Source organism: Telmatherina bonti (genome assembly GCF_933228915.1).
Source record: "Telmatherina bonti genome assembly, chromosome: 4".
Classification (NCBI taxonomy): Eukaryota; Metazoa; Chordata; class Actinopteri; order Atheriniformes; family Telmatherinidae; genus Telmatherina; species Telmatherina bonti.
In genome coordinates this window covers 27,600,377-27,613,324 of record NC_136622.1, presented here as the reverse complement: position 1 = coordinate 27,613,324, position 12,948 = coordinate 27,600,377, and the positions used below count along the sequence as shown (strand labels likewise).

Genomic DNA, 12,948 nt, shown 5'->3' with positions numbered 1-12,948 from the left:
TCTGTTGCATGTTTACTTCCTTTTCTTCTCTTCACTGTGGTTCTTTTTCCCCTCACACTCCGCCTTCCTTACCCTCCTCTTGTCAGGTCCAACAGGAATACAAAACCTAAAAAAATGAAAGAAAATAACAATAACCAAGCATCACAGGAAGCTTAAAATCTATTCCATTATATCCAGACAGACCATCATCCTGTTTGCTATGATCCTGGACATGTCAGGCTGTGTATAAAATAAAATAAAATAAAATAAATCAGACCACACTTGAGTTTTTTTTTATTTTTTTTATTTTTTAACTTCAATAAACTGCAGTCCTGGTCTAATTCCTTGCAAAATAACAGAGAGAGAGAGAGAGAGAAAGGAAAACCAGAACAGCTTAAGTGAGTGCATTTGTCATCTCACCTCTGCCACGTACTGCTGCTTCTGTGGTTTCAGAGAGGTGCCGTGCAACTGTATCCCCTTCCTTGCAAGCTGCACACGTCTGAGGAAGCGCTGTGCCAAATAAATGCTTGATCAACCCAATTTCCTCCTAACATCTCATTCTTCTTACCGGCCGCCACGGCTCTCTCTCCCTCCTATTTCCCCTCCTTTCTCCCAGCAAGTGTATGAGAGGTGCAGATTTATTGATGCGACCCAGTCACTGATGACCACACTCCAGCCAGAAAGAAGCGATTTGTTCAGAGATTACAGAAACAAGGCGGCGGAGAGAAGAGCATTAATGATTTCATGGACAGAGCAGCAGTGTGTGAGAGACAGAGAGAGGGCCGAGACAAAATTTCTGAAATAGTTTTTTCTTTTTGACAAGAATAGTTAACCGCATGCATCTCTTATCAGCGCAGAGCCATGGTCTATCTTCAGTAAGGCTCAGATGTTAAGATTAAATGGTTTCTCTGAATAAATTCCTTATGAAATCTGTTATCTGCAAAAGTAATTTTTTCCCAGTTTTTTTTTCATGATGAGTCATTCTTGTAACTTTACAGAAACTTTTTCCAAGCTTTATTTGCATAACAGAAGTCTCACACATCTACTATGAAGAAAAAGCCTCAATAATATGGGGTAGCCAAGCAATTAAAATAAACAACTCACCGAGCTTTTTCTTTTTTTTTTTTTAATCTTATCTCTGTCTTTTGCCAAAGACAGAGATAAGTCACCTTCAGTGTCCTCCACCCAGACCTCCGGCCATATGTGGCCTGGTTTGCTCAGCAGCGTTGACAGGGTTCCTGGCACTGTGCGATAGCGGCCCTCCTGTTGTACTTAATTACCTGTATGATGGAGTGTTCCCCCCAGCAGAGCGGTGTCAGGGGCGGGGCGGACACACCACGCTGACCAGTCTCACCTGCTTCACTTCATCCTGACTCTGTTGTCAGCTCAGATTAATTTCAATGTCTATTTTTGCACTTCTCTGTACTTTTCCTCCCATCCCTGTTTTTTTTTTTTTTTCTCTTCCACTGTTTCTGTGAGATCTCCGAGCTCATCTTTAGAAGTGGACATTTCAGCTTTGTCCCCCTTAACAGAGAAGTTTAAGTATTTTTGACCATCCTGGCATTTATTTGCAAGCCACCAGGTTGTGTATTGGATTGCATAAAGTACAGAGAACTCTAGACAGGGTGGAGAATAAAATGGAAGACACAACTAGTCCAAACTGTGCCTGGTGCCAGAACACATTAACCGTTGCTGTAGCGACCAAATGAGAGGAACCTGAACACTTCAGGCAGCCTAATTTCTCAGAAGGTACTCATCCACTGTGTCTGTGTGCTCTTATCCTTCAGCGTCGTCCTCTAGATGTAGAATATTCTTGAATTCTGAGTTTCAACAAAACTGCAGCTGAAGACAGTTAGCAGCTGATAAAACTTGAGAAAAAGTTCATGTAAGAAGGAGGTGCTCATCAAGTGGTTTTGCTTGATTTAGGCTATATGTTCAACTCCCAAGTCAAACAATGTCAGCATCTCTAACCTGTTTTTGAAAGTGTTCTTTAAAAGCGTCATTTGGTGACACAGTGATTACAGAATATCAATCAGGAAGCTTGCTGCTTGACTAAAGCATGTTAGTGTCAGAGGAGGTCTGAGCAGGTTTTCCTTTTTTTTTTTGCCTGCACCTGTAGAGACATTTATCACCCACAGAAACAGTTTCACGCATTCCCCGAATCTTCCCAAAGCGCCACATGCAGTTCATTTATGCCTTATATGTAAAGAGGAAACTAAATACTGTGTGTGTTGTGTTTCATTGTGTATTGTAAATATACAATGTGGTGGGGCAAGTGTGTATTAGGTGTACTCTGTTAGCACTTTGTGGTTTTCTGCATACATCATGTAGTACACCAGCTGGGTCTTTTACTTTCTGTTTTTCTATCTACAGTCATTTACCATCAACATGTTTGTATTTGGAGATGCTTTTTAACTTTTTAAAAAAAAACATTTTTAAAGGAGAAACCTGAAGCTGCCAGTAATAAAACACAGCAGATAATTCAGATCAGGCTCATCAACACTTACCACATACACAACAGGAAGGGAGGGATGTTCAGACTGACTGTGTTATTTCTGAAGAAACAAAACTTAAAATGCACTTAGGGATGGCCTCAACTGAATTATTATTATTCACTATCATTCATCTCTGATTAAGAAAAAATAGCTATAACTTCCTTGATATAAAGGAAAGAAAAACAAGTTGTTGTTTTTTTTTTATCAAACGAGCAGGCTACATTAATTCAGTTGCATTTGTAACCGAAATTCAAGCTGTGAAGTGATCACGTCATAAATGCATCACTTTATGACTCCTTACTCAAGACCATATTTACGTCATGGACCATGCATGTGTTTAGCACATCTTACACCCTGCCGCATCACATCTGACTTCAACTGACTGCTGCTTCACATTCATTGCGATCCTGCTCTCAAGGCACAGCTCTGATTTAATCCTCAAAGTCATTTTTGCTTTGCCCAACAAGGTCTCTTGACTGTTCACTTCACCACCGGTGTCCTGTCGGGGCGCTCATCCGCTCGCGCGACAGCGGCGCGCAACCCAGACTGATAAATTACAGCGTGATGGGATTGTGGGAGGACTCTGTGACTTAACAAGCTGTTCGATCGGAGGTAGAGAGGCGAGGGAAATCGACCAGAGAAGCGTGAGCCCCTCACTAACAAAATCCCGCTTTGTTTATGCCGTGCCGACCGCAGAGAGGTACAGGCGCGCCGTCTTTACGCACAACTGGAAGAGGGAGAGTCCGTCTGTCACCACCATGTCCGCCGCTACAGCTTCAGTAGCAGATGTGTCCAGGACTGATTATACAAATAGAGATGACAGCCGTGTCCGGAAAAACACAGGTAAGGCAGATGAACTGGGGAGCCAAATGGTGTCTGGATTATTTTCCAAACTAGTGGTGTGTGTGTTTTAATTATATTCTCCACTTATTAACTGAATTATAAGTTTTGCCTCTTGTTTAAGGACACCAGGCTGATATTATCACAGCATTTTCTGAAGTGTGTGTTTTGTGGATAAATTTTTACTTGAAGGACTTCCTTCTTGTACAATGTTCTGTCAGGTACGTGCAATACTTGCTATGCAAGCAGTTCCCCAACAACTGCATGAGGATTAATAGCCAACATACGTGATGTAACGTGATAAATAAAAATACTTTCTTTATTTGAGTGTGAAATATGTTTTATTTATGTATGTATTCATTTGACAAAACATTCTTATTGAAGTTTTGTCACATCAGCACATGTTAATAGAAATACTCTCCGTTTTATAAGAAATAAAGAAAGAAAATAAGAAAGAGGAAGTGAAAAGTGGTGGCTTTTTAATCAATCCGATGCACAGCTGTACATGCACAGCCACAAGTGCATTACATAAAAGCGAGGCCCTCTGTTACTTGCACTGAAATGTGTCCTTGTGTTACATAAATGTTAATGTGGTGAGATGATGCTGATGACCTTCATCAGAAGAGTATTTAAACCATTAACCGGTTTTGAAGTTTTAAACAAAAAAGGGTAATAATGTGCATATTCTTGCCTTTTTCATCATCCTCTTTTCATATCTTTTTTCAGTATCTGACAGTGAAACCCAGAAGTTTTTATACAGTTTGGTGCCTCTTGTGGAGACAAAGTTGTACCACGTGTTAACTCCTCTCACATCTTTGCACATTTTCCTTCTTTTGATAAAACACAAAGGAAATTGTGACACAAGAGTAGCAAGTGATTACCAGACTGTGAGCAAAATGGCTTTGACTCTTCATGGACCTGATCACATTATCCTGCTAAGGCACCTAATTCATAATATTGTGATTGTTTGCCATCCAATTGGTTTTTTCATGAGGAAGTCATACAAAGGTATTGTATGTTCATCGTGCCAGACTGCTGGCACAGTGAGTCAACTTAGCGAGAGTCCTCGTCTCTTGTAATACGCTGAGCCCCGTGCTGTTCTGTGTGATAGATGGTTGCTTAGCATGGTTCCAGATGACCCATGTGCTGCTGCCATCCTTGCAGGCCTTTTGTTTAATGATTTATCAGTTTTCCTGCGTTGATATCGTAACAGTCAATGCAGCTTGCACGAGGCTGTTACAGGGGGGCTGTTGTGCAGCCCTACAGGAGTTCAGTGCTGATAGCTGTGGGATGACAGTCCCATTCTCCTCTGCAATCTTCCCTCATTGGTTTTTTTCTCATATGATTCATCCTGAGTTGCTGCTGTGGAGCGTATGAATTTTCAGTTGTCTTTACAGGGTGTTCATAAAGTCTCTTTGCAATTTAACTGATTTATTAAAAATGTAACTAATTTATTTAAAAAAAGCAAATGAATATATAATTGTCTGGAAATTATTACAAAAGTAGATGCTTAATTTAAGTCTTCTTTTTGGTTCTCATTTTATACACCTCTATATTTTCTTTCCTTTGAGGTCTTGGTCATCCACACCTCCCTTTATCCAACACTGTCCGTGTTGCTATTAATTTCATGTGCCAAAATTGCCAAAAGTACAAATTGAGAGACATGATGGTGAATGCCATCCACAGTATTTATGAAGTTTTGTTGACTCTGTATCCAATTTTGTGTTAATGAACCACAATTTTGCATTTTCTTGAGGAACAGCCATTTTTTTGGAGCTCTATTAAACAGAAGCTGTACATTTCTCTTTAAAGACCTGTCAATCTTACATGTATCCAAATTTTGATTTACTTTTACTCACAAAAACAGCATAAAGTAATGTTGTGTACAACATCACCAAGTGACTTCCTTCTTTCTGCTTTAGGCCACCTGCAGGCTCAGTGCACACCGATGCCCCTGCCAGCGCTTGGCACTCAAAGGATCGTCCAAGGCAATGGGACTAATGTGGGCACAGTCATTTCTTTACAGTGTCCAGCCAAACACAAACTGATAGGCAAGGAGCTGACGTGTGTTATGGACAACAACAACCCCCAATGGGTGGGGGAGACTTACTGTAAACGTAAGTAGAAACCACGCACAGACCAGTCATTAGTGACCTCCTAGCAGTTGGACGAGTGTCACTTTATGCGTCTAATTGTTTGTTCATTTTTTAGTCACCAAGTTGTCTGTGTGTGCAGAATAAATGTTGCTAAAGCAGCAAAACTGCAGAGGCTGCAAAACCTCCCCTGAGCTGTCAGCTCATTGTTCTATAAAGCTGGAACATGGGGCACCAGACATGTGGCAACGCTGCATGAAGATGCAAAAGGTGGTGTTTGCTATAGGATAATTAGATTCAATTTACTTTAAATTGTATGAAAAGACATTGTGGGGAAAATGATTTGGCATTTGTAGCTAAAGCTCATTAAATGACCACACTAATAGCTTCTACAGCCAGACCTGCAGGTGCACAATTTGCTGGTAAAAAAATTAAAAAATGAGAGTGCTTTTAATTATTTTTGGAGTCAATCCTCAGTAGAGAAAACATGCAGTTTGATGTGAAACAGAAAGAAATTAAAAACAGTTCCTTTTTTTTCTTGGGTTTTTTTTTTTTTGTGCTCTTTAAATTGAGAGCACATTTTTGCAAAATAGCTTTTTATCCTTGCAGTCTCCTCAGGATTGGGACAATACATACATATCTACAAACCTGAAGCGGCAGTCTTGTTTGAGTCTGATTGGGAAGTTTCTTACAGACTTTTGCAGAATTGTGAATGACATGTAATTTTCAGACTGCATGAAAGAAAAAAAAAATCATTAATCAGTTCTGTTCCTCTGTCACACTCCAGCTCTGTCTCCGTATGAAGACTATGGTTTCCGTGTGGCTGTGCTGGCATCCATTGTAAGTTTGGGCATAATCCTGTTTATGTCTATGGCCTTTCTCACCTGCTGTCTACTTGACTGCATCAAGGAGGACAAAAGGAAAAAGGATGAAAGGTAAGCAGAGAAAGGAAAAAAAGGTCTGTTTTCAGAATGCAAAATGGTGAGCGAAAATGCTAACATACATTAAAAATTGTTAAATGTATTCCACTTAAGTGGCAGTTCAGGTTGATAGGAAGCTACATTTACAAAATGCTTATGCCTAGCAAACATGCCACTGTGAAGGAGAGAAAAAATGCAAATGGATTTGGATGGTAGGACAAAATGTACTTAAACATGAAAAGTAGCTCCGGATAGACACTCTTTTTTGTCCAGACGGCACACTTAAATGCTTGAGAGCCACTTGGTTAATCTTGAAAACTCTGTCATGGATATTTCAATGAAGATGTAGAACATTTATGGCTTATATGGAGAGGAAACAAGCAGCATAAAATCATCTGAGTGAAGTGCAGACACTACAGAAATGTACTTTATTATAAGCTGAGTTGATGTAATAGATTAGTCAGTTAGGTGTACAATTAGCTGTCATGTTCAGGTCTTGATTATTTTTCCTGGCAGGGAGTTAGAAGTGTGGCAGTCGGAGGAACAGGAACAGCATCAGGATGGCAGCAGATTACGCTACAGCCATAAAGGACGAAACAACAATAACAACAACACCCAGGAGAAAACGTTGCCTTTGTGGGACTCTGGTAACTCAGCGCGCTGTGACAACATGCGACCCTGCAGGTGTGGACTCTTTTTTAACTTAAATGCTCTAAAACTGGAAGAATTTCTAGCATGTGTGGTAAAAAAAAACAAAAAAAAACATCTTTTTATCTTTTCTCCTCAGATGTCAGCAACAGTATGTCTATGGCCCCCCTCCTTGCAACTATGCCCCCCCACCTCCACTTACTGCTCTTCCGGGACTTGATTACAACCAGCCTCTCCTACCCCGGAACCTGGATGTATGTCCACCTCAGTACCCTGGACCTCATCTGTCCTCCTGTCAAACTACCAGCCCAGTCTCAATGCCTGGGTCTGAAATGGTGTGGCACTACGGAGGACAGCACAGCAGATTAAAGGTGGTGTCAGAAGTCAACCCGCAACTCACAGATGAAACCAGCACATGGAATATAAACTCAAACAGGAATATAAATCCCAAGGAACTCTCCATAAGGATTATATCAGTGTAAGGACACATTGCCTGCGGCCATTCATCAAGATCTTGTTTAGTGGCCAAATCTCTACAACATTAACTCTGTTAATGAGGGGTGCATCAGCATGTGTTGTTATTTTTGGTACGACTGCAGTGCGAGACAACATGCTGGCTCTGTAGAAGGATTTTTTTTTCAGGCTGAAGCATGTGCCTTGTGTGAACTGTAATGGCACACTGCCCTCTGGCGGACAAAGGGAACCATCGCACTTTCTGTGACGTGACGTGAGTGACGGCAAATACAGTGTGGAAACATTTGTACTTGAAATTTTTTTTTTTTTTTAAATTCCCTTGTGGTTAAGTTTCACACTTAAAGCGCTTAAGCATAGATTATAAAACATTGTATTAAACTGTGAAGGTGTTCCGCTTTTTATTGTCAATGTGTCATTATGTAAATAAAAGTTCTAAGGAATAAAAATCGAATACTGAAGTGTAGTAAACTCATACAGATAGTGCCTCTGTGATTCGGTGTTGCTGCAACGCTTCCTGTGGCTGTCTGTTGTCATGGTGATTGGGTTGGGTCATGCGGCGCGGCGGTGGCGGCGGAGGATTGCGCTCGCGGAACGTTGCAGCAGAGATCGGCCGCCCCGGCGGCACCAGGAAGTACAGAGCGAAGCTCACTCACTGCTTACTATGGCAGGTTGGACAAGCAGGGGTAAGACGTTGTTTTGGTTTTTGCAATGTTTACTGTCTGGACTTGTCGGATGTGCAGTGTGTTGGTGCGCCAGCTTACTTGTTGCAGAAAACTCTTTAGTTCAGACCTTTGTCATTATTAAAAAAAAAAAAAAAAATGTTAATAGCTTATATAATTATTAACGGCTCGTATATTTGCACATGATTGATCACTTCTTGAACCAGTTTTTCATATCGGCCAAACTGGCTTATATTGATCAAACTTAACTTTATTTATTTATTTAACATTAATATGTCTTCTTATCAATCATCCTAACATTTATTCATGTGATGTAAGGTGACAGTGTTGTTTCTTGTTTCCCTAAATTAGTCTGGGTGTAATCCTACTCAATTGATTGTTACTGGTATCCATAAAACTAAAACAATGTTGTAAAGCTTGTTGAACTAATGTATACATTTATATCTGGAAATGTTCAGTGATTTCAGTAAAACTACACCCTACTTAGCTTTTTCGTTTTTGTTGGAAAAGATCATTTTAAGAATCCATATAAAATTCTGTAAATCTTTACACTGTTTCTTTAATTTACCAGAAGCTTTTGTCAGCTGTGAAACAAAAGTTTAACGTTTAACTAATATGAATATTATTCTCAGTAAAAATCTCCATCTATAAAATGATTAGGAATACTGTCGTATTATTGTAGCAGAAAAGACAGAGGAATGTTTTCCACTGTGATGTGGACCACCTGAATCATACCGAATCCCCTTTCCCTGTTTCTCCTCAGCATAGCTCATATTTACTGCTCTCAGTACAAATGGTATTAGTAATGACTGCCTAACAGCTGATCATCTGCAAACAACTGATTTCAACTATGTGCATTAGCAGATGCTTTTGAAATAAAATGCGCTCAGACAAATTTGCTGCAACTATATTCATCTTCTTCAACGGGAGGAATAAACCTCTTAGTAATTTATTTTCAGAGTGGTGCTAATGCCAAGGCCAGCTTACTAAGAAACTACTTAAGACAAGATATAAAATCTACACGCAACCAACTGGAGCTTTGTGACATGCTCCCAGTGTCCAGGGTTATAATATGCTAATGATCCCAACTCAACACTGTATAAACTGTGTACACAACAGCGTTTACAGCAGTTTATGGTAACATTAATTTATAGGGTTGAAGGAATTTTATGAAACAATTTCTCTCCAATCTTTTGTGATCAGACACTGAAGGTTACGATGAACAGCTCCAAAGTGATGCCCAGTTCCTGTGCTCACACCAAAGGATGGACGCAGAGTTGGTTGACAGACTGGTGCTGCAGCTGAACAGGATCTACCCCCAAATCCTAAATGACAAGGAAGCCTGCAAGGTCACTGCAAATACATGTTTTTTAAAAAAAAGAGTTAAAAACATCCAAGTTTTACTCTCATTGTATCTTTGCATGTGAATTTGTTAAAGGAAATTTGGAACAGAAGCCTATTTTTCATTTACAGTTGCAAAATAATGTTTTTGAACACTTGAAACCAGCAGGATTTATGACTCGATTATTTGTAAAATCTCAATCTAAGACATATTTACTGACAAATATAATCTTGCAAAACAAATTACAGTAAGCAATTTAAATGCATTTATTAAGCACACTAAATATTCATTGAGCCTGTGGGCTGGACATTTTATTAACCTTTGTGTGAACATCTTTTTCAAAAGCTACTTGGAATCAGTTAAGGAGGGGACATAACGCAGGAAAGCATTTCACACTGAGCAACAGTATGCAGACTTGTACAACTTGCAGTTCTCAATGAGATGAAAAGCCTTTAAATGTATCAGCAAAACACAAACCGTATTATTAGATGGATCAAATCAAGTGGTGCAATTTAGGCTGGACTAAAAGTTGATACTCCTAATAGTTAAAATTAGCAGTAGTGATGGTGGACCCAAAAGGTGAATGCAACCATGCAGAAAACTGGGCCATTTTGTGCATAGCTCTGCTATAAGTTATTGAGCTTGTTAATCTCCAGTTTATGCTTATGTGATGATCAGCTAAACTGAACACCCATCCAGGATGCGCTGTGCCTCCTGTAACCTGGGTAAGATCTAGCCCAAGTGTGGTCAACTCCGGTCCTCTGGAGTCATAGTCCTACAAGTGTTAACGAGTTAGTCAATGTCTAATAAGTAGACTTGTGCAGAGTTTGATGTCAAGTTATGCATGCATCTGCTAGCAATGAAACTCAGAACACTTTCAGGACCAAAGTTGCACACCCCTTATAGCCTCTCTGCAACACTGATTGGATCAAGAGGATATATGAATGTTGATCAGACCACAATATGTGAAACATAAGTGCAGAAATGTTGATCTTAACTACAGGTCCAAACATATTTCTTTCAGCTGCATGCACAGTGATTATATCTGCATCCGTCTCATTGCAGTTCAGGAGGCTGAGCATACCTACCAAAGTGCGCTTACCTGAGTTGTTGAAGCACCTGCATGCAAAAGGTGAAGATGCATGTCATGAATTCTACAGTGCGCTTCACATCCATGCTGAGGACGTCTATGCCAGCCTGCCCACCAGAATCAGACAAAAAGGTAAAACTTAGGCAAAGACAGTCAGTTTTCAAGACTAAAATCGCCAAGTAGGTTCTGCTAAAGCAGTGGTTCCACAAACTCAGATGGTAAATGTATTTTCAAGATGTAAATTAGCACACAAATGTGGAAACATCTTGCAAGAGAGCCACTAGTAACCAGAAACTAACAAATATTTTGTGACATAGTCCCATTCCAGTTTACAAAATTTGTGGGTTAAAGAAACTGCTTGCTCTTATTTATTTTTTTTTTTAATGCTGTTTAATCTATATGATCAAATGGTTTTAACCTGGAAAAGTCACCTTTGCACATATTGTATATTTTTTATGGTAATTATCCTTTTGCATTATTCATGATGTATAAAAATGCTCTAAGTTTCCAGTTTGTCCTGTATGTTTGAAGTGGGAAGGTTAGCGGCTTCCACAGTGTCCTATAATGGTGGGTCCCCTGCTGTGCAAATTACGCATGTATGCTTATCCTGTTTAAGATGCAAAGGGAAGCCAGAGCGTTGCCTGCGCTGCAGTTCTAGGTTGTTATTGCAATGTTGCTTTTGTTGTTTAATCACTTTCATTCTCTGTTGCAGAAATGTCTGATTCAAAATTTGCCAGCAATGTGGGAATCCCCCAAAAGCGATATGTGCTCAATGACAAAGGTAAATGAAACATACATATTTAGACTGGTAATAATAAAGCAATACTAGGTTCTCAGTTTCATAGCCGTAAGTTTAACGATAAAGACAACAGATTATTGGTGTAACAAATAGCAGTAGTAATGAAGGTCTAGCCCTTATAGTTTATTTCTTCTTATACAACATGAAAAATTGATGTTTTAAACTATCTTTTTATGGGTAATACATTCATATGCAACTTGGTAGCTGTAACTGTCAACCTTGTGATATCCTCATTGGGCAAAACAAGACAAGTTTATTTGTATAGCACAATTCAAACTGATATAATTTGTGATAAGATACTCTCTAATGCATCTGGTAACGCAGCAGAGGGGGAATGCCTAAATGGGGCTCATCCACAGACAGGCTGCAAGCTTCAAACTTGTTCTGCACAATTTTTTCCACTTCCACAGTACGTTTCCACTTCCTTCCGACTGATACAGGTTTGGGGTTCAAAGCACAGGTGTACATGCATGAAAAATCCATGCTCATACAATTATAATAATCTGCAGGCTCACTTAGACATTTACTAGTCATAGTATACAATAACCTTCATGTCACATGAGTTCCGTCTTATAGAGACTATCAAGGGATATGTTTACATCTCATTTTAACCCACCATGAACTGCAAAAAACAAATTATTCTACATGCATTTTATGATATGATTGGTCAGCCCTCTTCCTCACTGACAATTAAACGTTGGTGAGAACATATATTTTGGTACTATTGTTATTTGACAAACACAAACAGAGGAATCTTATTGGATTCCAGCAGTACAGCATGCTACTGTTTGTAATTTTGCAGTCTTGCAGTTTGCATGAGTGTGAATAGGGATGCTTCTGCATCCTGTCATTGATCCATATATAAACCCTTTAAGCTTTTCTGATCTATGCTGTTCAGCTAACATAGTGTTCTGCTGGACCTTTTGAACCCTGGAGCAGAAAGTGGGCCCCACTGCTCACTGCTGCTTTGCCTTTCATCATCCCATTACATGCAAGGCTCTGGCTTTGTGGGTCAGCTAAGCTCAAATGTAAAGTGGTTTCCTCTCGCCTGCATTCCTTTGAGCAGTCAGGGGTGCATCCACTGGGTCAGAAGTATGACAGTGTGGAAATGGGCCATCACAAGTGGAGTGGAAACAATGTCTCCTAATCACTTGTCATACAGCACAGTTAGGGCTTGTTTAGATGCTAAAGTTAGCAGTGTTTCCCAGAGCAGCTTTGAACTTTTGACAGTTGCTTGTCCACACATTAATTTATATATCCATAGTCAATTAAGAGTGTTTTCCTTTCTTTACTTTTTCAGGACCAGTGTTCTTCTTAAGCTGTTTCAGTTTTGTGGTCGGCATTGCAATTCTCTACTATTATGCAGGTTAGCCTGTTAAAATCATGCAACTGAAGACTATTATTTCCAGCTGCTCTCTCTGGGTATTTTAAAACTTTTTTCTCCCCTCTTATTTTCTACACACAGAGTGTGAGACTTTGAGGAGCACTGGAGCGTTTCTTCACGGTTCTGCAGCAAGACTTAGTATGGATGCCACGGATGTTTTCATTTCCTATGCAGAGGTGGGAAAACAGAAATAATAATAAGGCC

The 12,948-nt window shown here is 39.7% G+C and overlaps 2 protein-coding genes across 2 annotated transcripts; both read left to right on the top strand.

The window, feature by feature from the left end:
* Positions 1 to 3,205: 3,205 nt before the first annotated feature.
* On the top strand, positions 3,206 to 7,457 carry susd3 (sushi domain containing 3; the record flags this gene model as incomplete). Its single annotated transcript, XM_079238537.1, has 5 exons — positions 3,206 to 3,317; positions 5,237 to 5,431; positions 6,195 to 6,342; positions 6,844 to 7,011; positions 7,115 to 7,457. Exons 1-5 carry the CDS (start codon positions 3,233 to 3,235, stop codon positions 7,455 to 7,457), a joined length of 939 nt encoding a protein of 312 aa, XP_079094663.1. The 5' UTR covers positions 3,206 to 3,232.
* A 640-nt stretch (positions 7,458 to 8,097) lies between these two features.
* LOC306755209 (caspase recruitment domain-containing protein 19-like) lies at positions 8,098 to 12,948 on the top strand. Its single transcript, XM_079239514.1, has 6 exons — positions 8,098 to 8,132; positions 9,333 to 9,478; positions 10,537 to 10,693; positions 11,274 to 11,342; positions 12,661 to 12,726; positions 12,826 to 12,948. The coding sequence occupies exons 1-6, from the start codon at positions 8,111 to 8,113 to the stop codon at positions 12,936 to 12,938; spliced, it is 573 nt and encodes a 190-aa protein (XP_079095640.1). The 5' UTR covers positions 8,098 to 8,110; the 3' UTR covers positions 12,939 to 12,948.